Genomic DNA, 26,982 nt, shown 5'->3' on the forward strand with positions numbered 1-26,982 from the left:
ATATTTGGTTCAGGAAGTGGGCACATCTGGCCGCCGAGAATTTTTTTTCATGATAAATCGGTTTCTCCAAGTGGTGAGAGAGGGGTAGGGCAGGTGAAGTAGCTAATAATCATGATACAAAAATCTGGAAACTCGTTTCGAAGTGGCTTGAAGTCATGAAACAACTAATCCTATCTTGAGTAGAGTTTTCTGTTTCCTATTTTTGCCACTTCTCGGAGGCACTAGTAATGTTTTTTGTTTCTTGATTTTTAGCGACTTCACCCTCATCACCACTTGGAGACACCGATTTGTCATGGAAAAAAAAAAATTCATGATAGCCAAACGTGTCCTTAATCTTACTCAAACAACGTCTATTCAGGATGGGACCAAGAATATGTGAGTCACCTGGTGATGCTCTACAAGATCAACGACTTTGATCTCACACATACACACTAAGCATGGTTTTAAATTTCGGATTTCGGTCGAGACCGACACCGAAACGTACCGAAATCAGAACAGCCAAAATTTCAGAAGTTTCGGCAAAATTAGGAAAAATGTATTAATTTTTTATTCCATTACAAAATTTCAGCCAGCCAATATTTCAGCCCAAAAAATGACATTTCGAGTGTCTATAAAATTTCAGCCGAAATTTCAGTTTCAGCTAGGTTCGAGATTTATGCCGAAACCGAAATTTCAAACCATGACCCTAAGCCACCTTATGACTTGTAAAACCCAAAATTTGCCTTTTACCATTGATCCTAAAAGTCACTCACTTTTGCCAACGGTGCAGGTGGACCCCATTGTTTGATGATCGATACCGTTCATTTGATTAACCCTACCATGCATGGCCAAAGCTCCAGAAATCGTCCCCAACCAAATCACCAACTGCTGGATGCATAAAAGAGTGTAGCCAACGGTCAACATTCAATACAGAAAAATCAAGAATTACATATACATTTGTTCAATAGAATAGATATTGAGACATGGTCCATCCAATATGGGGGCCTAATCACTTTTCATCTCAGCCAATCTCTTTGCCGAGATAACAAACAGTTTTCATCTTACACAACAAAAGTATAGGTATCGGCCAATATAAACCGAAAAAATTCAAGCTTGCGAAATTCCCCCTGGTGTGATTATCACAGTAGCCAAATCAAAATTTTCAATCAACCCCTTTTCTTTATTAGATTTTTCCAAAGCAACCAAATAGCTTGCGGCGGCGGCACAATGTATTTATTTCAGGATTTTCAATAGCAAATGGTGATAGTTTTTCTGGTGTAACAGTTACTGGTCACAATGTCAAGCTTAGAAGCATCCCTGTTCATCCTGTTCATATACCAAGGGAAAAGGAATAGTTTAGAGTTTTGCTTTAAGAAACCAAAGAAACCCTCAAGAAAGAAGAAAGATGAACAGTGAAGATTGTGATATGAAAAAAATAAGCTTAAACTAAATTACAAATGAGATGAAAAAAATATTGGAAATGATATCGCATTCCCTTCTTATGATAATGGTTCTCTTTCACTCATCAACTAAATAAATATTATTTTATTGAATGTTAAGAGATTTTAAGAGCTAATTAGAAAAGTACAAGATGAATGAGTGGCACGATGAAACAAGGGAATGCAGATATCATTTCTCAAAAAGCATGAAATTAAATAAAGGAATATATTTAATTTGGAGGGCCTCTAAATCCGAAAATTCCAAATTTGTTCACAGATTTACTGAAATCTCACATATATCGATATGAATTTCTTCTCAAAGAGAAAAAGAAAGAAAAAATGACTAGGTTTTCCTAGAGGAGAGAGAGCTAGTAATTCTCAATATTCACCTCTAGTCAAATGACTACTTTACTGTTAGATGGGCATATGGAGGTCATACTGTTCAAGAAACTCAAAATTCTAGAGCGAGACCGACAGGACCTTGGCTTTCCTGATGGGCGAAAAAGAAAACTATTCACAACAGAAATGGGCTTTGATTATTAATGATCACAAAGGGCTACTACTTTGTATGCACAATTTAATTGGATTGTGGGTGTAATTTGTGAGTATATTTGCAATCTAATGCAACCAAAATCCAATGAGATTGCACACCCGAACTAGTCCTAAAATATCCATGCATGATTTATGCTAATATACTAGCCATTTCAGTTTAATGGGAAACAGAATCTCCTATGAGAAATTATATCCTGATTTGCAGAGATAGGTCCACTCACGATGTTAGCGCATCAACATGATTGGTAGTTGAGACATCATTGTTCTCTCTCTGCATTCAGTTTTCTGTGTGTTTATGTGTGGGTATCCATCCCTTGTTGCCACCTTCAACTATAATGGAGGTTATAACTTTTCATAGTAATTTCTACGAGAGGAATGCAACCTGGGTGATATTGAGTACAGAGGGTCCAGCCCGAAGCCAGCTTCCTCCCATAAAAACATAAAATAGATCATGCCAACTAAGAAAACTGATCAACATGACTTAGTTCTTCATCTGGTTTACAAATCAACAAAGCCTACAAGATTGAATCCAGGCATCTAAACGTATCCCAACTTGCACTTTTCGCTTCGTGGTGGTAAATTCCTCGCATGCAAAAGCAACTGGGGGAGGTGGAACTACAAATGCATTTCAAAAACTTGAACTTCATACATACACTCGTGTGTTGTAGCCGTTTTCAACTCAATGTGGGAAAACGAATGGTTCATGAAGAACTGGAAGATGATGGTGAGAACTATTTGAAAACTCCCCCGAGTCAAATCATCCACTCGTCAGCTCAGTCCTCGTCTTTGTCCGTGTTTTCCTTTAAAAAAAAAAAATCAAAAATCAAAAACTCCTTTGAGTCATCATAGTTGATGAAAAAATGAGCATGTGAATCATTGTCTCGCCCAATTGATAGAATTCCCATAAAATACCACTAGATCGAACACCAGTGATTTTGTATCCAGTCAAAATCGTGGCTAATTGATCGAAGTGGGTAACTCCAAGAGTATGACCACCACAATACATGTATGGACGTGACCCCGGTCAAAGCCCTGGGGTTTCGTAGATAGATGGGTGGTAGTTTACTAGTAGCCTTCTTTCTTGTAGTAGGGATAATTCTATAAATTTTGGGGTGTTTGAGTGGTTTTGTAATGAGGGAGTTAGAAATGAGATTATGATCAGAAGGGATGAAGAATAAGAGGAATGGAGAGATGGAGGGTCTCCACTAGGGAGCTCCTCATGTATACGATGTATATATGGGCCCATCTAGGGCAACAATGGTACAATGACAATAATACCCCTAATACTCTAAGTAATGACTAAACTACGCTACAACATTATTCCACACTCCCCTTCAAGTTGGAGTGTATATGTTATGGAACTCCAACTTGGTATAAAGAAAACTACAACAAACAACTAAAAAATAACAAAAAAGTACATAATCTCACACACATCCAGCTTGTTATAACACTCCTCAAGCAGGTGCGGTGAATACATAAGGAAAGTACAAAAAAGATAACAACCACCATGAGAGTACGGTCGTCGAGATCAGTGGCCACAAAAAAGGAACAGCTCCCCTGAAGTAGCACTACGGCGAGAGCAATCACAACCGGGTCTCCCCCTGAATGAGAACCTCGCAAATATGTCTGGAACCACGAAGGATCGAAACGTACACCTCGACAGGGGAATAACAACGATCCATCGAGCAAAAAAGGCACACCAAAGGTGCGCACGTGAGCAACGGCGAAGCAACACGAGCAGGAACACCAGCTAAGCAGCACTGTGCCAATAGAAGATGATAACCGATGGGGCAACCATCGGAGATAAGGTAGACGGTAAACCGTCGCCTGGAGAGAAGAAGAGATAGAGAAAATAACCAACCAATGATGGGGAAACTATCGTCTGGTGACATGGTCGATGGAAGGAGGAAAAAGATAAACCAACCAACGATGGGGACACCATCATCTGGAGACTAGGCCGACGGCATGAACATACTCGCCTGATAAGAGCCGACCAACGGTGGGGAAACCATCACCCAGAAAGGAGAGGTCGACGAGAAAAGACCGTCGCCTGTAAGAGAGCCGACCAACGATGGATACGGAAGCCATCGCATGGAAAAGGAGGAAGAAGATAACCAACCAACGATGGGGAAACCATTGTCTGGAGACAAGGTCGGCGGCATGGACATTGTCGCCTGAAAAGGAGCCGACCAACTATGGGGAAACCATCACCCAGAAAAGAGAGGTCGACGGGAAAAGACCGTCGCCTGTAAGAGAGCATACCAATGATGGATATGGAAGCCGTCGCCCGGAAAAGGAGGGAATAAGGCATAAAGTCGAGAAGATAAAGAGACGAGAGAACGAACAATATAAAAGGGAGACTACAAGACTGACTAGGGAGAACAACAACACCCCCTCGTGCGAGACTACATGAACCCGGAGAAGACAAGATAACATAAGTAAATCCGACAACAAGACAAGTCGACAACAAGACTAGAAGATATGAAGAAAAGACTCACTCAAGGAAAGACAACAAAGAGGACAACATCAAGAGAAAGAACAACAAGACATGAAAACAATACAACACTCCCTCAGGAAGGCATGAACAGGACAACACTCCCTCAAGAGGACCATACTAAGATAACAGTAACAAGAAGACAACACTAACACTCCCCCTCAAGAGAAGACAACAAAGAGGACAACATCAAGAGAAATAACAACATTCCCCTGAAAGAAAAGATACAAAGAACTACTTGAGAACAACAGAGAACTACATGAGAACACTCCCCCTCAAGTTGAAGGTCGAATACCTTTAACTTGAAACGAAACGAAGACAATCAAGGCACTACACCTCTCTTGGACATTTCATCGAACACTTGGTGTGCGCCTTGAAGAACAACCCAAATGCCATGAAAGCCAAGAAAGAAAAAGAAAAAAATAAAGAGATGACAACAAGACAAGATCAAGACAACAATACAAGACGACACTTTTTTGTTTGTTTGAAGTAGATCTACACAAATACAAAGGCATAGAAGCCAAACAATATAAAAAAGAGACAAAAAAAGGATCTTGGGGAGAGAAAATAGGTAGAGAAAGAGAAAATAGGGATAGAGAGAGTGCGCATGAAACATAGATTTTCACACAAAATAAGGTTCACGACAAGCTTGAGAGAGATTTACGGCTTGCGCAAGGAAAAAAAAGATATGGGGGAAATCTGAGAAATATTTCAGGGATTTGTGTGGAGATAAATAAGGAGATAAAGAAAAACAAGGAAGAAAAAAAAATTTAGCGAGAGAAATAAAGATATGCGAGAGATGGGAAAATGGCGTGTGCATGAAATGAGGAGAGAGGTTATTGACCATTGCCCTCTATGCCTTGAGAATGGGGAATCTGTGGATCATTTATTCATGCACTGCTCATTCGCACGCCAAATTTGGAGTCTTATATTCTTGAGGTTTGGTATTCCTTGGGTTCTACCATTATCTATTCTGGACTTGCTACTCCAATGGAGTTTTGTGCCTTGGCGAAGGAATGGAAAAATCTTGTGGAATATTTGTTAGCTTGCTACATGGTGGGTTATCTGGAAAGAGAGGAATTCCAGAATTTTTGAGGGGATTGCTAAATCTTCGCATTGGCTTTATATGAGAGTTATTGCCCTTGCTATATCTTGGCGAGATGTCATCCATCATTCCGCTTTGTATCGGCATTTGCCTTATGGGAGGGTTGGAGGGAAGTTTGCTTTAGTAGTGAGAGAGGGAATCAAATTGTGTAGAAGTGGGAGCATCCTCCCCCTGGTATGGTTAAATTGAACTTTGATGGGGCTTGTTTTGGTAACCCCGGCCCGGTCGGGGTTGGCGGCTTATGTCGCAATGACCGTGGCAATGTTGAGTGGGCTTACTCTGGCCCTATTGGGTCATGTGTATGGTTTTAAATTTCGACTGAAATCTGAAATTTCGGATTTCGGTGGAGACCGACACTGAAACCACCCAAAACCGAAATGGTCATTTATTTTGGCCGAAATTTCGGTTTTTCCGAAATTTGACCCAAAAAAGCTGTTTTTTAAATTAATTTAATATAAATTACCGAAATTTCGGTAATTTCGACCGAAATTTAATAATGAATAAAATATTGGTTTCGATTTTTGTACAAGATTTCGACCGAAATTTTAAACCTTGGTCATGTGATGCTTCAGAGGCTGAAGTTAGGGCTTTTTTTATGGTATTAAAGGATTAAATGGTGAGATGTTGGATAAAACTATTGTGGAGGATGATTCTCTAAATGTGATTCGGTGGCTCATGGGTAGGGTGCCTCCGCCTTAGAGATTTTCCTCTATATTTGACGAAATTGATGATCTTATCTCGGGATCGTCTATTGTTTTTAAGCATGTGCGGAGATCAGCCAATGGGGAGGCGGATTCGTTGGCTAGGTGTGGGGTTAGGTGTTCGGTTCTTGAATGGCTTGATTATCTTCCGCTGTGAGTTGTAATCTTCTTTTCCTTTTCTTTTATGCTCCTTGTATCCTTGGCTGTGGTCCATCTCGGGGCCCCTGTTTCTCTCTCTTTTATGTGGTCCATCTCGGGGCCCCTGTTTCTCTCTCTTTTATATTTATATATTTGCCATTTCAAAAAAAAGGATAGACACTTCTTCTTTACTTTTCCTTCCTTAGGATCTATGCTCTGATACCATGTTAGAAATGAGATTATGATTAGAAGGGAGGAAGAAGAAGAGGAATGGAGAGATGGAGGGTCTCCACTAGGGAGCTCCTCATGTATACAAGTATATATAGGCCCATCTAGGGCAAGAATGATACAATGACAATAAAAACCCTAATACTCTAAGTAATGACTAAACTACCCTACAACATTATTCCACAGAGGGCATTCTTGCAATTAGAGTGTAATATAGGGGTGATTGTAATAAGGAGGGTGAAGGTGGTTGGAGGCAAGTAGGGACCAATGCCACTTGGCATGGTAGTTGGGATCACAAGGGTGGTAGTTGTGGGCCACATGGAGGGGGCCGCATACCCCCTTGGCATGGTGCCAGATGGCAACCACATGTGGAAACTTCTAGACCCCACCTTTCTCTGTATAAATAGGAGATAGGAGGTGGCATGCAGGAAGTTTTTAGATGGATTCTTTTTGAAGTGGGTTTGGAAGGAGATTGTTGTGTACTTTGGGGATTTCTTCATGGATTGGCAAGGAAACTTCTTGAATTTGGAAGAGTTCTCTTTCTTCCTCTACTTCTCTACTTGTGAATTCCAAGTAGAAATGAAGAAAATTCCTTTTTCTTTTCCTTAGATTTGTAATTTTGTCATACAAATAGCCATTTTCTGCTCATTTTCTTGTATTTTTTCCAAGAAAAATCATCTACATCTGCTAGAAATTCTGTAAAAACATTTCCGCTGATCCGTGCATTAGTAGCACATCAAAATTGGTATCAGAGCTTAGCTGTAAGAATTCCTAAATTCTTGCCGATCTTGGAAAATAGGAGCGGAAGATCTGATGTAAAATTCTATTCTTAGGACTGGCGAGTGATCTGTCCCCTGTTATTTTGTATATCAGAAGTCCTAAAAATCCTTGCTAGAACCGAATCCTGTGTTGGAGACTGTTAAAAGGTCTTTAGGTTTTTATTGTAATGCCCAAGGGCATACTTGTCTTTGTACTTCACTCTTTATTATTTATATTACATGAGTGAGGGGGAGAACCCTAACTCAATCTTTTCTCTCACTCTTTACTTTCTCTCTTTTCTCTACCTCTCTCAACATGGTATCAAAGCTCTAGGTCATGGATGCCTACGGCCATTTTTTTTTTCTTTTCTTTTTTTCTTTTTTCCCTAGCCCTAACCTTAACCTCCACCTCCATCTTCTCCATCCCTAACCCTAACCATAACCCCTCCATTCTTTGCTACAGTACCCGCTACAGTACTCGCTACAGTACTACTACATAGGGGTGCTTATTCGGTTTAAACCGAACCGAAATAACTGAAATCAAGAAACCGACTGTTTTTCGGTTACCCAAAGTTTTGAACCGAAACCGAACCGATTGTTTGGTCAACCGAACCGAACCGAAACCGAAAACCAATTTCGGTTTTAACCGAAAACAGAATTCTGAGAATTAAAATCAGAAACCCTAAACCATATGCCACTACTGTAAGAACAAAATCTAGCAATTAACTAACAAATAATTTCCAAACAAAAAAATTACCTAAATCAGCTCTGAAGAGGATGGAGCAGGAGTCCTAAATCTGCAACAATAAAAGAAAAAAAGCTGCAAATCAGTAAGAATGAAAAATAAGAAGAGAAGTGGAGAAAATGGGGAAGGAAATCATAGAACCTGAAAACCCTAGGGTTTTGGTGCGTTGCAAAACCCTATTTGCTTGAGATGGAGAAGGTGAAGTTCTTGAGATGGAGAAGGTGAAGGGGAGCATTTTTCCACCGGCTCCGGCCTCGGTCAAACACCGATTCTTGTAATTCCGGCGAGGTGGATCGACCTCTCTCTCTCTCTCTTCTTCAAAAAGAGCCTTTCTTTTTATAAAATCTTTCTATATCTACTCTTTCTTTGTAAAAAATTTGGAAATCCCCTTTTTAATTTGCACGAGATTCTGACCCACCTTCCCATGATTTCTCGCCACCTAGCCTGCTACAGATAGAGTTGGGAGAACAGATTCCCAGAATTAGATTTTTCTTAATGAAGAAACTAGACTTTTGATGGGTGAATAAAGGCATCAAACAGTTGGGGTATTATGGGTATTTGATGGGTGTCATGACTGTAATGGGGCCCACTTACATGAGAGGTCAAATCCCCATGTCACTGGCTGCAGAGAAATTTAATGCACTTTCTTCTCAAAGAAAAAGTTAGAGACAGCTGGCATGCATGATAATACTTTCTTTATTATAAAATAGTTACTTTCTAGTAAAAGTAGAAGTTAAAGGCTGTGGGTTACACTATATTCACTCATGAATTATGAAATACCCTTGTTTCTTTTATACTTTCGGTTAAACCGAAATAATTTTGCACGAAAACCGAAACCGAACCCGAAAACCGAAATTTTATAAGGAAGGTAACCGAAACCGAACCGTTACACTTGGTAACCGAACCGAAATAACCGACTGAATTCGGTTCGGTCGGTTATTTCGGTTTTAACCGATTAATGCACACCTCTACTACTACAGTACATCGCTACAGTACTGCTACAGTACATCGCTACCGTTCCTGCTACAGTACCCTCTTTTCCCCACTCTTCCTTGCCCTAATCTGATCCATCATAATCTCTTCTTCCTCTTTTGGGTCATAGCTATGCCCTAGATTTTCTTGTTCGGCTTGATACCTATCTTCATGGTGTTGTTCTGGATTTGTACTTACTTCATTGCGATGTTTGTGGCTCGGAGTTGTCTCGACTTTGTCTTTATGTCGTGAGGCTGTCTCATGCCTCCCTTATGCATATGTTGTCCTCACGAAGCCGCGGTCTATTAGCTTGCTTATAGTCTTCATCCCTGTCTCTACTTGCTCGTTGTTGGTCCTCTACTGGTAGCGATACAGGTACCATTCAGAGGTGGCATTCAAAGGCTCAAATCCTTCCTTCAGACAGAGTTCTCTACTAAGGATTTGGGTCGTCTTCTGTATTTCCTGGGCATTGAGGTTGCTTATTCGACTAGGGGTATCTACTTCTCACAGAGGAAGTATGTTCTGGATCTTCTTGATGAGACAGGTTGTTTGGGAGTCAAGCCTGCCTCAACTCCTATGGATCAGAATATAAAATTACTCCCTGAGGAGGGAGTCCTGTTAGAAGATCCATGGAGATACAAACACTTAGTTGGTAAGCTCATTTATCTTACTGTTACACGTCCAGATATTACCTTTGCAGTTAGCGCTGTTAGCCAGTATATGAGCTCACCTCGCACTTCACACTGGGTTGCTGTACTTCAGAAATTGAGATATCTGAAGAGTTCGCCAGGTAAAGGGTTGTTATTTCAGAGGCATGGGCACCAGAGAATTGAAGGATACACTGATGCAGACTGGGCAGGATCTCCGGCTGATATGCTGTCTACTACACGATATTGCACCTTTATTGGAGGTAATCTTGTTTCATGGAGAAGTAAGAAACAAGATGTCGTGTCTAAATCCAGTGCCGAGGCAGAATATAGAGCTATGTCTCATACGAGTGGCGAACTCATGTGGCTACGTTCCTTACTTTCAGAGATTGGATTTCCTCCTTCTCCAGCTCAGTTATACTGTGACAACAAATCCGCCATTTACATTGCCACGAATCCAGTCTTCCATGAGAGGACCAAACATATTGAAGTGGATTGTCATTTCATTAGAGATTTGATTCAGTGAGGCTACATATTCCTGTGTTTACCAGATCTACAGATCAATTAGCAGACATGTTCACGAAGCCTCTAAGTAGAGCTAAGTTAGTTGATAATTGTAACAAGCTAGGAATGTTAGATATCTACATTCCAGCTTGAGGGGGAGTGTTAACAGGTCTTTAGGTCTTTATTGTAATGCCCAAGGGCATACTTGTCTTTGTAATTTACTCTTTATTATTTATATTACATGAGTGAGGGGGAGAACCCTAACTCAATCTTTTCTCTCACTCTTTACTTTCTCTCTTTTCTCTACCTCTCTCAACAGAGACAAATGTCTTAGGGCTGTTGCACGACAGAGAAATCTCAGATCTGAAAATTTAGCTTTTAGTTGGCTTTCTTCAGTTCCAATGTGTTTCTGATTCTGGTTGAATATGCACCTGGCTTGAGTGAGATTCGCTAATCCTATCTCGCAAGGACAAATATTGTTTAAGTGATCGATCTGTTCAGATTTGAAGACGGAATCGGTTCTGTTCTTTGAGATACAAAGCCTGTCCAATTTCAATTCCTGTGTGTTAGATTCGGTCTACCAATACTCAACTCAACTCAACTAAGCCTTTGCCCCAAGCTAGTTGGGGTCGGCTAATGAATCCTTCAGAAAAATTCGGTCTACCAATCCTGAGCAAATTCGATCCCCTACATCACTCAAGATTCCAATCAATTTTCTACTCTTAGACCTCGTTTAGAGGCCACGAGAACAGAGTACGAGTGTCTTTCTACAATTGAGTTTCACCTGCACTAATTCAACACAACCTTGGAATGAAATTCATCAGTTGATCTCGAATTTTTTCAAGAAACTTACATACTCAAGCTAGATATGCGAGTCCTTATGTTCCTGAGTTTCTATTGGCATTTGAATCTAATTCCATCAGGAAATCCAAGAGGTTATTTCTTCATACTAGGACACTCTTCAAAATATTTGGTAATGCCTAAAAGAAATTTTCATCCTTAGAAGTTGATCAAGTGATGTACATGCCATCAGGTAATCGTTCTTGTTGGTATTGTTAACGTTCCAGTGAGTATTTTTTATGAAGAGCAATTAAAGTAGTTTCAGCCATATAATTAATGTTGGACTCTCATCTCATTAGCTCTCCAAAATTGAAAGAAGGAAATAAGTCCAGTGCAGGAAATTTACTTTGTTTAACTTCAACGAGTTTTGGCAGATGGTTGAATGTTGGACAGGTCATTGCTGCTTAGTTCCTTGTAGCTTGTAGTGATGCAGGTTTTGAATAGCATGTGTTGAGTGTAATAGCCATCAGTTGGATGACAAGTTTTAAGAGGCTTTAAATTCCTTGGAAGACAAGTGGAACTCTTCTAATTGCCAATTGTTGCTTGGTCTGACAGCATGTACTTTGACATCCATTAGGATTTAGGGATCAAGGAGAGTTGGGCATTTACATGTTAGACTGGAATTCCAACACACAAGCCATCATTTTAATAGCAACGGCCCTTTACTGCCATCTGTTCATTGCCCGATCAATTTCAAATAGAGGACTTCAACCACATGCTTTCAATGCCATATTGGAATCATAGCCTCAATTCCTGGCACTAGACCTGTTCCATGATTTGTCCGTTTTAATGGTAATGGCTGCGCCATATCCATGGTTTTAAATTTCGGCCAAAACGTTTCGGAAATTTCAGCGTTTCAATGAAATTTCGGTGAAACATTTCGGAAATTTCAGTGAAATTTGGAAATTTTGGTGAAATTTAGGAAATTTCGTTGAAATTTTTACAAGATTTCGTCCGAAATTTCGTACCGAAACCGAAACGTTTCGGTTTCGCTGATGACCGAAACCGAAACCGGAACCGAGATTTAAAACCTTGGCCATATCTTATTGGAGTTTGGTTTGGTATCACACGCCCCACTTTCTGTTCAAAGCTTATAATTGAGCTCTTGGTCAAGGTTTTAAATTTCGGTTTCGGTGTCGTTTTCGGCCACCACCGAAATGTTTCGGGTTTCGGCCTGAAATTTCGGCTTAAATCATGTAAAAATATGATTATGATTTCATTTATTTTTTTTATTTTGACCGAAATGTCTAAAATTTCGGTGTCAATTTCGGCGATTTCGGTTGAAATTTCGGCTATTTCGGTGGAAATTTCATAAATTTCGGTGTACATTTTTAAAATTTCAGTGGAAATTTTGTAAAAAAAAAGTCCAAAAATGAAATTTCAAAAGCGAAATATTGTAAAGAAACGACTTCATGTGAATTTCATTTCGGTTTGTGTCGAAACCGAAATATTTCGGCCGGAATGAATCGTTTAGGCCGAAATTTAAAACCATGCTCCTGGTCAGTGCTTCCAACTCTCAGTCTTGAATTTCATTTTATCAATTCCTGTAGCTCTTGGTTCGGCGCATTGGTTAGCTGCTTATTTCAATGTGGATCTGGACTGGAACAGCATGAGTTCCCAAGTATTAATGCTCACTGCTATGTTGAAATCAGTGATTAAGGAACTGTTTCTGAGATACATACGAATTTAGTCCCATCTGGGCTCGTAAACTTTAGTTTGGGTTTTGGAAGTTGCTTGACTTCTGTAATTTCAGTGACGCTTTAGTGAAGGCCTACAGCTTGTTTGATAGAGTATTCAGGTCCTGTAAGGGAGAAAAGACCGAGAACTCATAGAATTCTGAAGCAGAATTCTTGCAAGTGGTTTAATGCCGAATAGTTGAAAACCGGCTGCTATCAATCCTTGATCAGAAAGTTGTTAGCCACTTCAGTCTGTAGTAAACCGAGCTGAAAGTTTCCATTCAACCATTCTATCACTCTAAGGTGCAGTGAAGCAGAGAATTTCTTGGGTGACCAGTTACAACCATAGCAGCCAGTCAGGATTTGTTTTGCTAGAAAAGGTCTGAGATGGATAAAATGTGCAACTATCAGGATCCATCTGGGAAAATCCAGGGGCCCTTTTGTATGAGACAGTTACGTAAATGGAGTACAACTGGGTACTTTCCAACTGATAAGTGGTTTAATGTCGAATAGTTGATAACTGGCTGCTATCAATCCTTGATCAGAAAGTTGTTAGCCACTTCAGTCTGTAGTAAACCGAGCTGAAAGTTTCCATTCAACCATTCAATCACTCTAAGGTGCAGTGAAGCAGAGAATTTCTTGGGTGACCAGTTACAACCATAGTAGCCGGTCAGGATTTGTTTTGCTAGAAAAAGTCTGAGATGGATAAAATGTGCAACTATCAGGATCCATCTGGGAAAATCCAGGGGCCCTTTTGTATGAGACAGTTACGTAAATGGAGTACAACTGGGTACTTTCCAACTGATAAGTGGTTTAATGCCGAATAGTTGATAACTGGCTGCTATCAATCCTTGATCAGAAAGTTGTTAGCCACTTCAGTCTGTAGTAAACCGAGCTGAAAGTTTCCATTCAACCATTCAATCACTCTAAGGTGCAGTGAAGCAGAGAATTTCTTGGGTGACCAGTTACAACCATAGTAGCCGGTCAGGATTTGTTTTGCTAGAAAAGGTCTGAGATGGATAAAATGTGCAACTATCAGGATCCATCTGGGAAAATCCAGGGACCCTTTTGTATGAGACAGTTACGTAAATGGAGTACAACTGGGTACTTTCCAACTGATCTGAGAATATGAAAGCATCTGTGAAGCAAGATGACTCTATGATGTTGACTGATGCACTACTTGACATGTTCCAAAAAGAGCCACCACCATGGGAGCCTCAACAGGAAAGTTTTTCACAACCTCAAATTAGTATCAATGCATCTTATGTAGGGCTGCAGACGAACTGAGCCGGATCACGGACATGTTTGGGTTCGGCTCATTAAAAGCTCGGCTCGGGCTCGTTCGTTTACTAAACGAGCCGAACCCAAGCCCAAAAATTAGGCTCGTCAAATAAACGAGCCAAACTCGAGCTTTGTATAGTTCGGCTTGGACAAGCTCGTGAACTTTTTAGGCTCGGTTCATAAACAAGTCGAGCCGAGCCGAGCCGAGCTTTAAAGCTCGGATTATGTTCGTTATAATACTTAATGGTATTTGTTTGATACCATGTTCTTGGAATGTGTTTACTAAACGATCCGAACCCGAGCTCAACCAACCTTGAGCCTGGCTCATTAAAAGCTTGGCTCGGGCTCATTCGTTTACTAAACGAGCCGCGAGCCAAGCCAGGCTCGAGCTTGGTTGAATTTTGGCGAGCCGAGCTCAAGCCCATAGTATTAAGCTCGTCATGAACACGAGCCGATACTCAAACTAAGCGAACCGAGCCCGAACACCTCAAAGTTCGGCTCGGCTCGGCTTAGTTGCAGCCCTAATCTTATGGTAGAGATAATAACTGGAAGAGAGAGCTTTGATACGAAGCCTCCATAAGGGACTTACAGCTTTCAATTCATAGGCTAGCCGTAGACCGGAGACTTAGAGAGGCTGCTTCTCCTTCATCTCAGGTAGATGTGCCGGTGATGATGATGAGGAAGCAGATGAGTATGTGACAGAGCAGATAGAGGACATGATTCCAAGTGAGGAACCAATGATCGATGAGCATCTACTTACCGAGGACTACAAACTAGCCGTTGATGTACATCGTAGGAACCTTGAATTTAATGAAGGCAATTATGTTATGGTTCGTGTACGACCTGAGCGTTTTCCTCATCGTTCTTTCAAAAAGTTACATGCTCGAGCCATTGGACCTTTTCGTATCCTTCGTAAGTATGGACCTAATGCATATTTAATAGACTTACCTGCTTATATTTATATGAATATTAGTCCCGTATTGATTAGCCTCCTACTATGCCGATAGATATTTCTACAGGTTGGACTGCCAGCACTTCTATTCCAACCTCAATGCCAGTGGTGCCGCCAGTTCCACCACTTCTTGCCGACCATATTGATGCTATACTTGCCGATGAGATCGTTACATCACGCCAGGTGGGTTTCAGCGCTATCTTGTCAAGTAGCATCGTCGACCAAATTCCGACGCTACTTGGCTTACAGAGGAGGAGCTACGTCGTTCGGACCCCGATATCTTGGAGCAGTACCAGACTCTTCACTCTCCGGATGAGAGTTTTTTCAGATGGGGGATGATGGAGATCGACGTCCCTTGCCAGTTTATTCTCCGTGGGGCCGCCCTAGGGGAGCCCCATAGAGATCTTTTTTATTTTTATTAGTGCCCCTTAGGAATCTTTTTATTATTTTCAGTGTTATTAGGGGTATTTTGGGGTATATTTGATTTATTAGGGTTATTTTAGTCTTTTAGAAACTCTTAATTAAGCAAGTTTCTTTCTTTTAGGGATTGTTAAAAGCATCTATATAGGCCTTGTTACAGCTTTTATTATTACCTTCTGATGATTAATTGAATTGATATAAGTTTTGAGTGCTTCCTCCCTAATTTCTTCTTGTCCTCCCTAAATTCTTCTCTACTTCTTCATCTTCTAATTCTTCTCTTCTTCTTCTTCTTCTTCTTCTTCTATTTCTCTTCTTAGCCTGCATCATAATCCCTATCCACTCACACCCTATTTTTTTCTCTTCTAAACAGATAGAACCCTAACCCTAATCCTATCGACTCGCACCCTTCTACTTCTTCCCCAATCAGCCACTCACACCCGTATATATTGTATATGATCCAAGGGGCATAAAGGTAAATTCCTAACAAGCCATTTACACAAGTTGTAATTCACGTAAGTTTACAAAGGTTCTTCCATAGAACGTATATACATCTTGTAATGGTGTATATAAATCTCCTATGTTCCAAAATATGACCTCACGTCTATATCGAAACACCTATTAAGCTTGAGCAATGCAGTAAGCCGAATATAATGGGACTTTTCCTCTTAGTGGAGACTCTAGGTCAAGAATAGGTGTGACTTGATAATCAAAGGTTTTCAATTTTTAATATCAATGTTGATGTAATCAATGGCCATTAGAGCTGGAGAGGGCACCTATAATCATCTGAAATTAATAAAATAAACCTTGAGAGGGAAATTTGTTCACTTTTCAATATGTGCACATTTAATTCATTGTCATGCCAAGAAAAATTAGAGCTCGTACACCCCCAACGCCAGTTGAGTTACTTAAACCCAAGATCACCTTGCATAAGAACAACCTTACAACACGATCCTTCTTTCTTTTTCTTGTTTTCTTTATAAAAGTAAGACGCATAAATGGGTTCATTTCATAAAAAGCAGGGAAGGGAAATTCATAAATTCAACATTATCTTAATAAATATAAATGAATCTTACCTCCTGAAATACTCATCCACACAATCTAACTACCCTTGGTCTTGTAGATAGCATAAGCTAGTAATAGTGGAATCAGCAAGCTATATGCAGGGGAATGAAGAAATGGGTTCATTTCATAAGCTTTCGTCAGAGCTCTGCAATTCTGTTAAAAAGGTAATGAAATCAAGAGAGAGAAGTAAAAACAGTGTAAGTTTCCCCTTAATAAATATATAACATGCAAAAGTTGAGAAAGGAAAATTCATAAATTGAATGAAAACAAAAGAATTTCAAGCAACAAATAAGACAGTCACCACCATTCTTATGGATCAACTGGCTTCAAGTTTCTAAGACATTAGATCCATATCCTTAAGGATAGTAGAAAAAAGAAACCCCCCATTAAACGAAACACTCATTCCCACGTTACAACAACCCAAAACAACTTTATTAAAATGCAAAAAGAAGTTATTATTTTGCCAGAGCAAGGAATTAGGGGTAAGCAGAAAAAAAAAGCAGGAAAAGAAGAGAAAGAAGAACAATAAGCAGATGAAGAAAGACAGAAAAATAAATAAGAGTAATTCAACTCTTACCTTCCAATGTTTCCACAAAATTGGGAGGCAAATAACCAAGAGCAATTTCCTAATCCAACGGCCCCAACAGTAGCAAAATGAGCTGCGGAATTCATATCTCCCATGTCTCTTACTCTTTATATCATAATCATCCTCTTTCTTTCCTGACAATGATAGATAATGCACTCGATACGCTGCTTTTTCTGCAGCCAATGCCGCCGTAGCCAAAATAGCTGGCAACACCACAAAACAAAGGTGAGGCAGAACAACCACCATCACATCTGGCACCCCAATGTACTTGTTTACAGCTCTCGCTGGATATTTTAATGTCCAGCCATTGAGGTTCATGTATCCCATACTGCCACTTTCAGTAAAAACTTGCCCATATAACCATGGAAAGAATGTGAGGTATAGCAAGTAAATTAACATGGTAAACCATATTGATGTGATCCTGGAAAGCTCTACTAAAACCCAAAAAATACCACAAAACCATTTCTTGACACTTTTTACGTTGAAATTCACACTGAGATTCTTATATGAGTAATGCTCCTTTGAACATATGAGAAAAGCTTTTGGAATAAAAAGCAAGAAGAAGAGAAATACAAGAAGAGACCAGAGCATTGGACGATATAAGGCGGCCCACTGACAACCCATAACTAGAAACTCCTTCCAATGCCAATCAAGTTTCGCGGTAAATCCATTGATGGAAAACGGCCTTAGTTGACTAAAAGTGGGTGTGCCTAAGATGTCAATTGCTTCTACTTGCAGCCAAAAACGATCCGGAGATGAGTCTGTAAATGCCTTCCAGTTCCATGGTGCGACATATAGATCTCCCCTTGTTCCATTTTCCTCTTTCTTTTTCATAATTGCCTCCATTATCAAACTGAGACTTCCAGGCCTAGAATCATATATCTTTGCCATAACCGATACAATCTCGAGCTCTGAGAATACCAAAGCCCTAATTGTCTCGTAAGATGAGGTATTCGTGGACTGACAAATATAATTATCCTGCATTGAAATTCTTTGCATGACCTGTGAATCCAGAGGAAATGTTGGCAATATAATTGTCTTCTTAGCTCCCAAGATTAAGTTGATGTCAACAAAGGAGACATGACCTGCATCTATAGCCAATATTCGCATAATCCTACTCTTCCTCCAGTCACCCATCTCCCACTCCCAAAATTCTTTGACAGGTGCAATTTTGTTAGAACAATTCCCACTACCTGCATTGTTCCCTTGAGTTCCATGGTGCATGTTTAGTTGAAAATACTCGTCTAACGAATCCAAATGATGTCCTGATATATGATGCCGCTTCAAATTCTTTCCAAATCTTGTATGGAGATGCCCACAGAGGTACGCAGAGATAGAATGTTTGAGAAAAACATCTTTCAAATTCTTTCCAGAATCTGAGGATGCTGAGAATGATAGTGGAAAGTGTCCGAAGGAAATCTTTGTTATTGATTCCATTGTTTGAGAATCCCATTGTGCTAGTTCTGAATCTAGATCTGCAAGCATTTCGTCTGTTGGATGCCCAAAAAGATTTGTTGGGCCACGCAGACCAACGTCCATGGTGCTATCAAACCCGACAAATAAATGCTTCGATCCACCGCCCTGCAGATTGCAGCAGATTCATCGCCATCAAGTATCAACCGAGTTATTAGTAAACCAGTTTTACAAGAAAAGGATATCAAAAGAAAACCATCAGCATCAAAAAGTAGGGTTTTAAAACACAAAACCTTATACCCGTTAAGGACCAAAGTCCTGCTAGACTTGGAATTTGTCCAAGTACCCGATTGAGTTTTCAATTCAAAAAGTTATTGCAGTTATTTTTTTTTTTTTGTGAATGGTAATGTTGCAGTCGGTTTTTGAATGGTAGATTGAGTGTTCAAATGGTAAATTGCGGTCAGTTTTTTTTTTGGAACTGCTTCTATTTGCAGTCAGTTTTTGAATGCTCTCCAGATTGAATGTTCGAAAGGAGATGAGTCTGTAAATGCTCTCCAGTTCAATTCAAAAAGTTGTTGCAGTCAGTTTTAGAATGGTAGATTGAGTGTTCGAAAAACTGACTGCAATGTAATGCTTTCCCAAAAAGATTTGAGAGCACCAATAACCAAGATGAGAACTACTCACCTGCAAAGTGACACTATGGACATTTCCAGTTCGTCTTAATCCACCGTTGATACTATACTTTTGAAAGAAATCAAATGAGCCACCGACTACAGGTACACCAAAACTATCATGGTTTCCTCTAAGATCATAAAAGATTTTCTTGTCCAGTCCACTCCTTTCAACGACCTCTTCCATTACTCTGTTGTATTCCATCCACTCCTCCTCATCTTGTTTCATCGTTAACAAATCTTTGCTTTTTCCATCTGGCCAAATAAAAGAAAAAGATCAAAGATAAAAATTGATGTTAGATGAACAAACTAAAACTGCATATGCCATGTCAGGAAAACATCAACCATCGTTTCAAATTTTCCATCACACTTTTATGAGCTCATTTGAAGCATAAGTTTAATATGTTGGAAGTTGACCTTAGTTAACATTTTTGTTTCATTTCATCCGAAATGGACAAAACATTTTGTAAGAAACCGGTACAGATGACAGGAACACAACATCTCGGTCAGAAATTCATTTTGTACTGGTCCATTTTGTTCTGACGAAACATGACAAAATAGGGTACAACAGTCTGTTTCGTTCGATTTTTTAATTTTCTTAAAATGCCCTCCAACTGCTCTTTTCTTGTATTTTTTACCTTTTTAACCCTTTTTAATTGTTTTATAGCCATTCGAAGGGTGTTTTGTATCTTTTTAGAGCTATTAAAACCGCCAAATTCTCTATTTTTTTTCACTTCTTCAACACTTCTATCTTCCTCAAATCCTTCTATTGTCATTATATTGGATTTACTTTCCTATTTATTGCACTTTCAAATGGCATTTCTTCTACTTCCAAAGGGTGTTTTTATGAGTATGTGCCTTTCTTCAAAACGATGTATTCAAAAGATGTACCTCTAATACAATATACACAGCATATGATATTTAAGGTTTTATTTGCATTGTCTCGAGTCTCTTCAATTAAATTTAAAGAACAAGATATGTTTAAGGCCTCCTAGAGAAGTCCCATCCATTATTTTTGCTCCCGCTAGAGCCGATGGCTTGGCATGGATTTTGGGTATAGTGGTGTCAAGTCAACGAAATAAAATAGTTTGCACGTGTTGTAACAAAATTATATCAAGTGGAGGTATTACTCTATGAAATAAAAAACGTGTGTTCTATGCAAAGTGACAGCATGTAAGCATAGTTGTCAAACTCCTACGAGTCGTACGAGTCAACTCCCGAGTTGAATCAAGTCGCTGAGCTTTCGAGGCGAGTTGCATGGTTGACTCGCATAGTTCTCAAAGTCTTCCAAGTTGTGCGAGTCAACTCCCGAGTCGAGTCGAGTCGTTGGGTTTTCGAGGCAGGTTGCATGGGTGACTCGCCTCTGTTGAAGAGACTCGTCCGAGTCGTCTGGTGACTCGAACGAGTCGTTGGGAGTCGACTCGAAAAAATAAGACTCTTACGAGTCAAGCCGAGTCGCTGGGCGTGGGCTTTCTTGTTTTAATGGTTGAAAACTTGGAAGTTGGAACTTAGAACTTAATTATTTTTGTGCATCCAAGTTACAAGCATATAGTTATTTATATTTTTTTGCTTAGTGCTTTATCTATGTGCTATTGGGTTATATTTTTACATGCTTCATCTTTTGATATATAATTATATTTTTTCAACTAAATTTTTGTTATTGTAAAAAACTCTTACTAGTCACAAGTCGAGTATAGTCACAAGTCATTAAATTAAGAAATTGAGTCACGGGTCGACAACCATGCATGTACAAGGGCTCATGTAAAATGGAAATTTTCAAAAAAAATTAAAAAAATATAAAAGAAAATAACTAGAAAAATTATTATTATGGCAGAGGTTGGTAATTCATATTGTATGCTACAAGAAGTTGAATGAGGATGGGATGATGATGAAAATGTTGATACTGGTATAAATAACCCCCAGTAGGTAGATCGAGGCATGAGGAAAAAGAAGTTGCAGAAAATGAGACTTGAAAGAAGAAAATGAAAGTTGGGCGTGGGCGTGGGGCACGGGGAAGGAGGGTGTTAAACATTTTTTTTTTTGCACCACGAACGACCCTGGATCCCAACCAAGCATAAAATGCTTTTGCAACAAAAGAAATCATTGATCGGGCCGAGATGACAATTGGAATAATTTTGTTATGATGCTAATCTCGCTTTCAATATTGCCAATTCTCCATATTGGCAACCAATGTTTTGATGCAGTAGGCGTTGTGGCGTCGGGTTATAGGGCATCCTCTTTCCATGACTCAAGAGGGTCAATATTAAAAAAAATCGTGCATGAGATACACAACAGCTTGGCTGAGGTCAACTCCTCATGGAAATTTTGACTATAATATTATGGTCGATGGATGGATAAATACAAAATAATGGTTTTTAATAGCCGGATACAAAATAATGTTCAATAATCAACTTCTAGTTTAACGGCCAAAGGAGTTGTGTTCCTTAAATATGTTGATGCATATGTCACAGTGAAGATTCTTAAATATGTCGATTCATTAGATTTTTTTTTATCCCATAGTTAAAAAGTAGGTCCGGAGAACATTAAGGAGTTTATAATTGATTGTGAGCCTAGTTATAAATCGGCAGGGAAGAAGTTAGAGATTAAATATTAAACTTTCTAATGGACCCTATTATAGCAAACATGGTAGAGAGAGAGTTCGAAAGATAACATGATTTATCTACAATCATGGAGGATTGTCTACTTGAGCAAAAAATCACAAAAGGAAAAGATTTGTGTCATCCTACTTGGACGAAATTCAGAATAAATTTCTTTACAAATATGAATGCTCTGCAACAAATGTTTGTGTCTGACAAATATTCTTCTTATAGGTATGTAAAACATTCATTGAGCAAGGAATTATTCAAACACGATTAGACAATACTTTTTGGTCATCCTTCTGGTCCAATTGTAGATTCAATTTGTATGTTAGTGAGCCTTTAGTGACAGTCCTTTGCTTGGCAGACCACCAAGAAAACCTGCAATGGGTTATTTGTATGAGGTAATGGATAAAAAGCCAAGTAAGCCATACAAGAGAGGCTAAAGAATAAGAAGTCGCGCCACTAAAAAAACAAATAAGAAGTCCGAGTACACGTCCATTTGGAGAGTTATTGATATAAGATGGGATGACAAGCTTCATTGTCCCCTTCATGTAGCGAGTAAATCCTCAACCCAACTTTGTTTTCACAACATCTTCAGGCACAATGAGGTCATCAAAGGTTTGGTGGATTGCATAAGCATATTGGTATCTGAAGAAGGTACGCATGACATCGCCACTGCTCATGTGAGGAGTATCGCAAAGCCTCAAGATACTTCGGCATAGCAATGGAAATCCATAATTGAACCAATATAGATTCAAGTATTTTTGTTTCTTTTATGAAGTTTATTTCATTTTAATTTTCAATAGTTAGTAATACTCTGCTAATTGCCTAACTCATTATTATTTTATCATTGTGGTTGAATAATGTACACATGTAATAATATCCTATAATTGCAAAGATTTGCAATTAGGATTCTTAGCTAACTTTCAAGAGAAACTAAATATAAAAGAAACTAGAGTATTTTTTAACACATCCACTCCACAAAGAGGAATAGGGTGGAGCACCATAGATTGGATGACCTAGTTTTTGTCTATTATAATTTGAAGTTTTAAGAAAGGATTTAAGTTTAATCAATGTCTCACTTCTCAAGAATCAAATACAAGTTTAAAGTTAAACTCGTTAGAAAATATAAAATTCTGTACTAGGAATTGCAAAGGAAATCATCAATCACTAGGGACCCCATCAATCTAGACAACTTTGATGTCTTGATGGATTGGATAGCAGATGGTCCAGTTGTTTTACCACAGAGCATTTAGGTTGGCAATCAATAGGAAAACCTGCAGGTGTTGCTACTGCAGGCGGTGAAGATGAGTACATTCATCCTGATGATGAAGTTCATGGAGTTGTTGGTGGTTATGATGAGGGGCACCATCTATGTTGCATCAATACCGATACGAGTGTTGGTATCTTACACGGGTCTCGAATTTTAATTATAACAAATAATATATCGAAAATTTTAATAGGAAAGTAAAAATAATGTTTTAGTTTCATATATAAAATTTACCATTAGGATGGATAAAACTCAAAAGGTGCAGAAATTAAAGTTGTATAGGACCAACTATAACAGCTTAAGCTTTTGGAGTAATTGTTGTTTCACTGTTCTTACTCAGATAGTAACACATTATTTCTCCAATTGATTTGATTAAATGAAATAGTGTTCTACCACGCAACTGCATTTGCTAGTTTAGAAACAATAGACCCAGCTCCTGCTTGCATGCTGCTACGTATTTCAATTACCAAGTTTACATAGAAGCCCAACATTTATGTGGGTGTTGGTGATCTTTGGTACACATTTGATTTCAATATTATCCTGATTTATCAAAAAGAACAAGAGTTAACTCCTATGTCAACATCTTAATTATCAATACCGTTTTGTTTGGCATTTAGTTTCGGCTAGTGTGTGTCTCGTTTGGCGCTTTGTTTTGGTTAGTGGGACAGGATATTTCGATATTTCATCTGTTTCGGTGTTTCATTTCAGAAAAGACACTTCGATCGGGATTTTTTAAGTAGTTAAAAATTAAAAAAATGCAAAAATATAAGCAATTCTTATCTCAACCAAATTTAATAAAAAGACACATTTTATTACTTACAACATCAAATTAATTACAATGCATGAATGAAATTTAGAAGTCATCTCCTTAAAACATCAAATTTATTCATACAAAATGCTAAGTGCCAAGTGTGGACTATAAATATTGCAAATAAAAATAAATATTGAATTATTCAGAGTTCCCACATATTATATCATAATAAGTCATCTCCTAGGGGATTTTATAAGTCGAATCATCATACTCGATTAAATGGTACCCTATGTTAGACGGATTCTTCTGAATGGGTGAAGTACCCGTGTAATACTCGTCTCGGATTTCGATACGTCAGAATTCATAGCGACACTTAGGTCTCATTTGTTTGTTTTTTTCCTGAAAACTGCTACCACAACTTTAATTTCCGCATGTTTTGAGTTTAATACATCCTAATGGGTAGTTTTATATATGAAAATTAAACATTATATTTACTTACCCTAGTAACATTTTCAATATATTATTTGTTATAATTAAAATTTGAGAATTGATTAAAATATTTTGGCAAATCCAAGAATCTTTTTTTTTCGAGGTTTGCTGAATCTTACACTCAATATCGTGTTGGATTTCGACACTCATACCCATGCTGATGCAGCATGATACCATGTGAAACAACCAATTACTCCAAAAGATTAAGTTGTTAGAGTTTGTGTTATTTAATCATTTATACTTCAACAAGAACATCTATTAAAATCCTGTAACCAATTAAAATCAGCAAAATAAGTTTTTTTAACCTTTTCGATGATTAAAATAGCATATATACAATAGATTCCTAATCAATTAGGCAAACAATTCTTGAATGATGTGTCAGATTTGGCATTATGAGTATTTTATTTTAATTTTAAATTTTTGAAAAAACATTATGAGTAACTAATACAATGCTTAAGAATGCAAGATGGTTCCTTGAGGAACTCTTTCTGGTCCATCATCAGATTGTGATATGAAAGGTATAGGAACAAGGATGCCGTAAATCAACATTTACACTACTGTATCAACTATCAAAGTTGGCATTATGAATCAATAATTAATGCTGAAAGTATCCCATTGATGAGTCCTGGCCAAAGATCTTAGAGTAAGGAAGTTCGACACTAATAATCTCTTTGAAGAATTCCCTTGGTTTCCATGTAAAGCAATGCATAGAACTTGGGTGAAAAGGATTTCTTTTCCTGAGAGACAACCGCAAAGTGAAAGAAAAGATAAACGAAAAACAAAGATGGGGCTGACAACAAAGATAGGAAAATACAATCAACAACCCATAAAAAAAAACCCACTACACTAATGAAATTGCACTCTGGGTACAATGGGCTGCCTATGAACAATTTCTCTTGCTAAAGTATCCATCAGAAGAGGGCTGTAATGGTGGAGGCAGAACAAAAGAAAGATCTATTTGAAACACTTCAAGGTTAATGACTAAAAAACCTACACTCACTTTCAAGCCTCTATAAGCAAGCAACCACAAGATAAGACATAATTTGAGAAAAACTACCCTTCAACACAACTGACAGGCCCACTCAATTATTTCAAGGTTGAATTTAGAGAGACGAAAGTAAGCTTGAGCAAAATACATCAAACAATTACATAGTTGTATTGGAGAACCACCTCAAAATTAAACAAATTTTCTCCAGCAATGTTGGCAATAACTGCAACAAAGCTCAATCCCTAGGGACAAAATGCTTCACCCAAACATCCTTTTTCTTGTCAACCAATAAGAAACTAAACAAAGTATTCTCTAAACATGGGAAATAAAAAGAGATAGTATCTCAAACCCACAACTCAATTATCAAAACCAATAAGAAACATGTAAGTTGTACAATCCAGAATAATGAAAGCAACCAACATACCTGTTAAATCACCAGTGATAAAAACCAGAGATGGGTTGATCATTTCAAGGGTTGGGGGCACCAGTTTTCTGAAATTAAGAGATCTTTCTGGATTAAAAACACTAAAATGGAGATCAGAGAGCTGAACCACCCAGATCACAGAATCAGGCCCCCCTTCCACATTTATGACACTCCTTGAATTGGGTTTTATTTCTTCAATTGGTTGGTGTTCGTGGAGATTGGAGAAGGTTGCAGAGGGAATACAAAGAAACAACAAAAGGAGAACAAAACCCATTTTTCTGGGGGCATTCCTTTCCATGTAAAGACTAAAGAGAGATGTTTGTTTCTGAAATATGAGACGGAGGAAGATGATTGATAAGACTATAGTCTGCTTCAATTTTAATCCAGACCGTTGATCTGGAGGGATACCAAAAGACCTCAGCATAAACTAGACTGGCTATCGAATGATCTTTGACATCGAATCAACACATGGCATATGGAGGCCAAAAAACTAGTAGAGCAACAAAAATAATGTGACATTAATAAAAACTAGGGAAAATTACAGTTACACCTCCTCTAGTTTCTGACACATACACTTCTACCCCTGTGGTTCTAATCGTGACAAGTACACCCCGTGAGGTTTCAAAACGTGACAAGTACACCCCCTCCGTCAACGGTCCGTCAGTTTAACCTGACAGAAAGACTAAAACTAACCATGGTTAATATTTTGAGGATAGAAATACCCTCATTTGCAGAGAGATTAGGGTTACACCGTTTCCCACCGCCACCGTGGCACCTCCGGCCACCGCCACCGTCGCCACCTTCTGCCACCGCTGCCGTCGCCATCTTCGCCCACCGCCGTCACCTCCACCACAAACAATGAAACCCTAACCCATGGCTACATCAAACCCACATTTCAAGAAAAAAACATTGATAAAAACAAAACAAAATGCCCTAAAATATTAGGGTTTATGTGCAAATCATGATAATGGTCCGAATGAAGACAAATAAAACTCCAAAATCGAGGGTTTATGTTAATAAATAAACAAGGGTTTGAATCAAACCCTAATTTTTAGTTGGAGGAAGACGAGGGCATTTTGGTCATTTCCACCTCGCCATCTAGTCCGTCCAATTAGAAAAACCCAATGTAACCACAAGGGGTGTAGTTGTCACGTTTAGAACCATAGGGGAAGAAGTGTATGTGTCAGAAACTAGAGGGGGTGTAAATGTAATTTTCCCTAAAAACTATGCTACCAAGAGTCATTGCACACATAAGTGCAACCTCTTGACCCACTCGTGTGTAGGGTTCTAGTGGAGC

At 38.7% G+C, this 26,982-nt stretch overlaps 1 protein-coding gene across 2 annotated transcripts; it reads right to left on the reverse strand.

The window, feature by feature from the left end:
- Positions 1–850: 850 nt before the first annotated feature.
- Positions 851–26,094, reverse strand: LOC143860568 (Calcineurin-like metallo-phosphoesterase superfamily protein). 2 transcript variants are annotated; one of them, XR_013239751.1, is made up of 7 exons: positions 25,686–26,094; positions 19,177–19,418; positions 17,071–18,660; positions 16,505–16,646; positions 8,281–8,583; positions 8,152–8,191; positions 851–1,305 (listed from the first exon to the last, which is right to left on the reverse strand). XR_013239751.1 is itself a non-coding variant. In XM_077371268.1 (5 exons), exons 1-4 carry the CDS (start codon positions 25,981–25,983, stop codon positions 16,530–16,532), a joined length of 2,247 nt encoding a protein of 748 aa, XP_077227383.1. In that variant the 5' UTR covers positions 25,984–26,091; the 3' UTR covers positions 851–1,305; positions 16,505–16,529. The 2 variants fall into 2 exon arrangements, 1 of the variants encoding a protein (XP_077227383.1); XM_077371268.1 differs by lacking the exons at positions 8,152–8,191; positions 8,281–8,583 and having other exon boundaries at positions 25,686–26,091.
- Between the last annotated feature and the right edge of the window lie 888 nt (positions 26,095–26,982).

The sequence above is a fragment of the Tasmannia lanceolata genome, unplaced genomic scaffold (assembly GCF_043159265.1).
Source record: "Tasmannia lanceolata isolate RefF3 unplaced genomic scaffold, GAP_Taslan_0.1 ptg000037l, whole genome shotgun sequence".
NCBI lineage: Eukaryota > Viridiplantae > Streptophyta > Magnoliopsida > Canellales > Winteraceae > Tasmannia > Tasmannia lanceolata.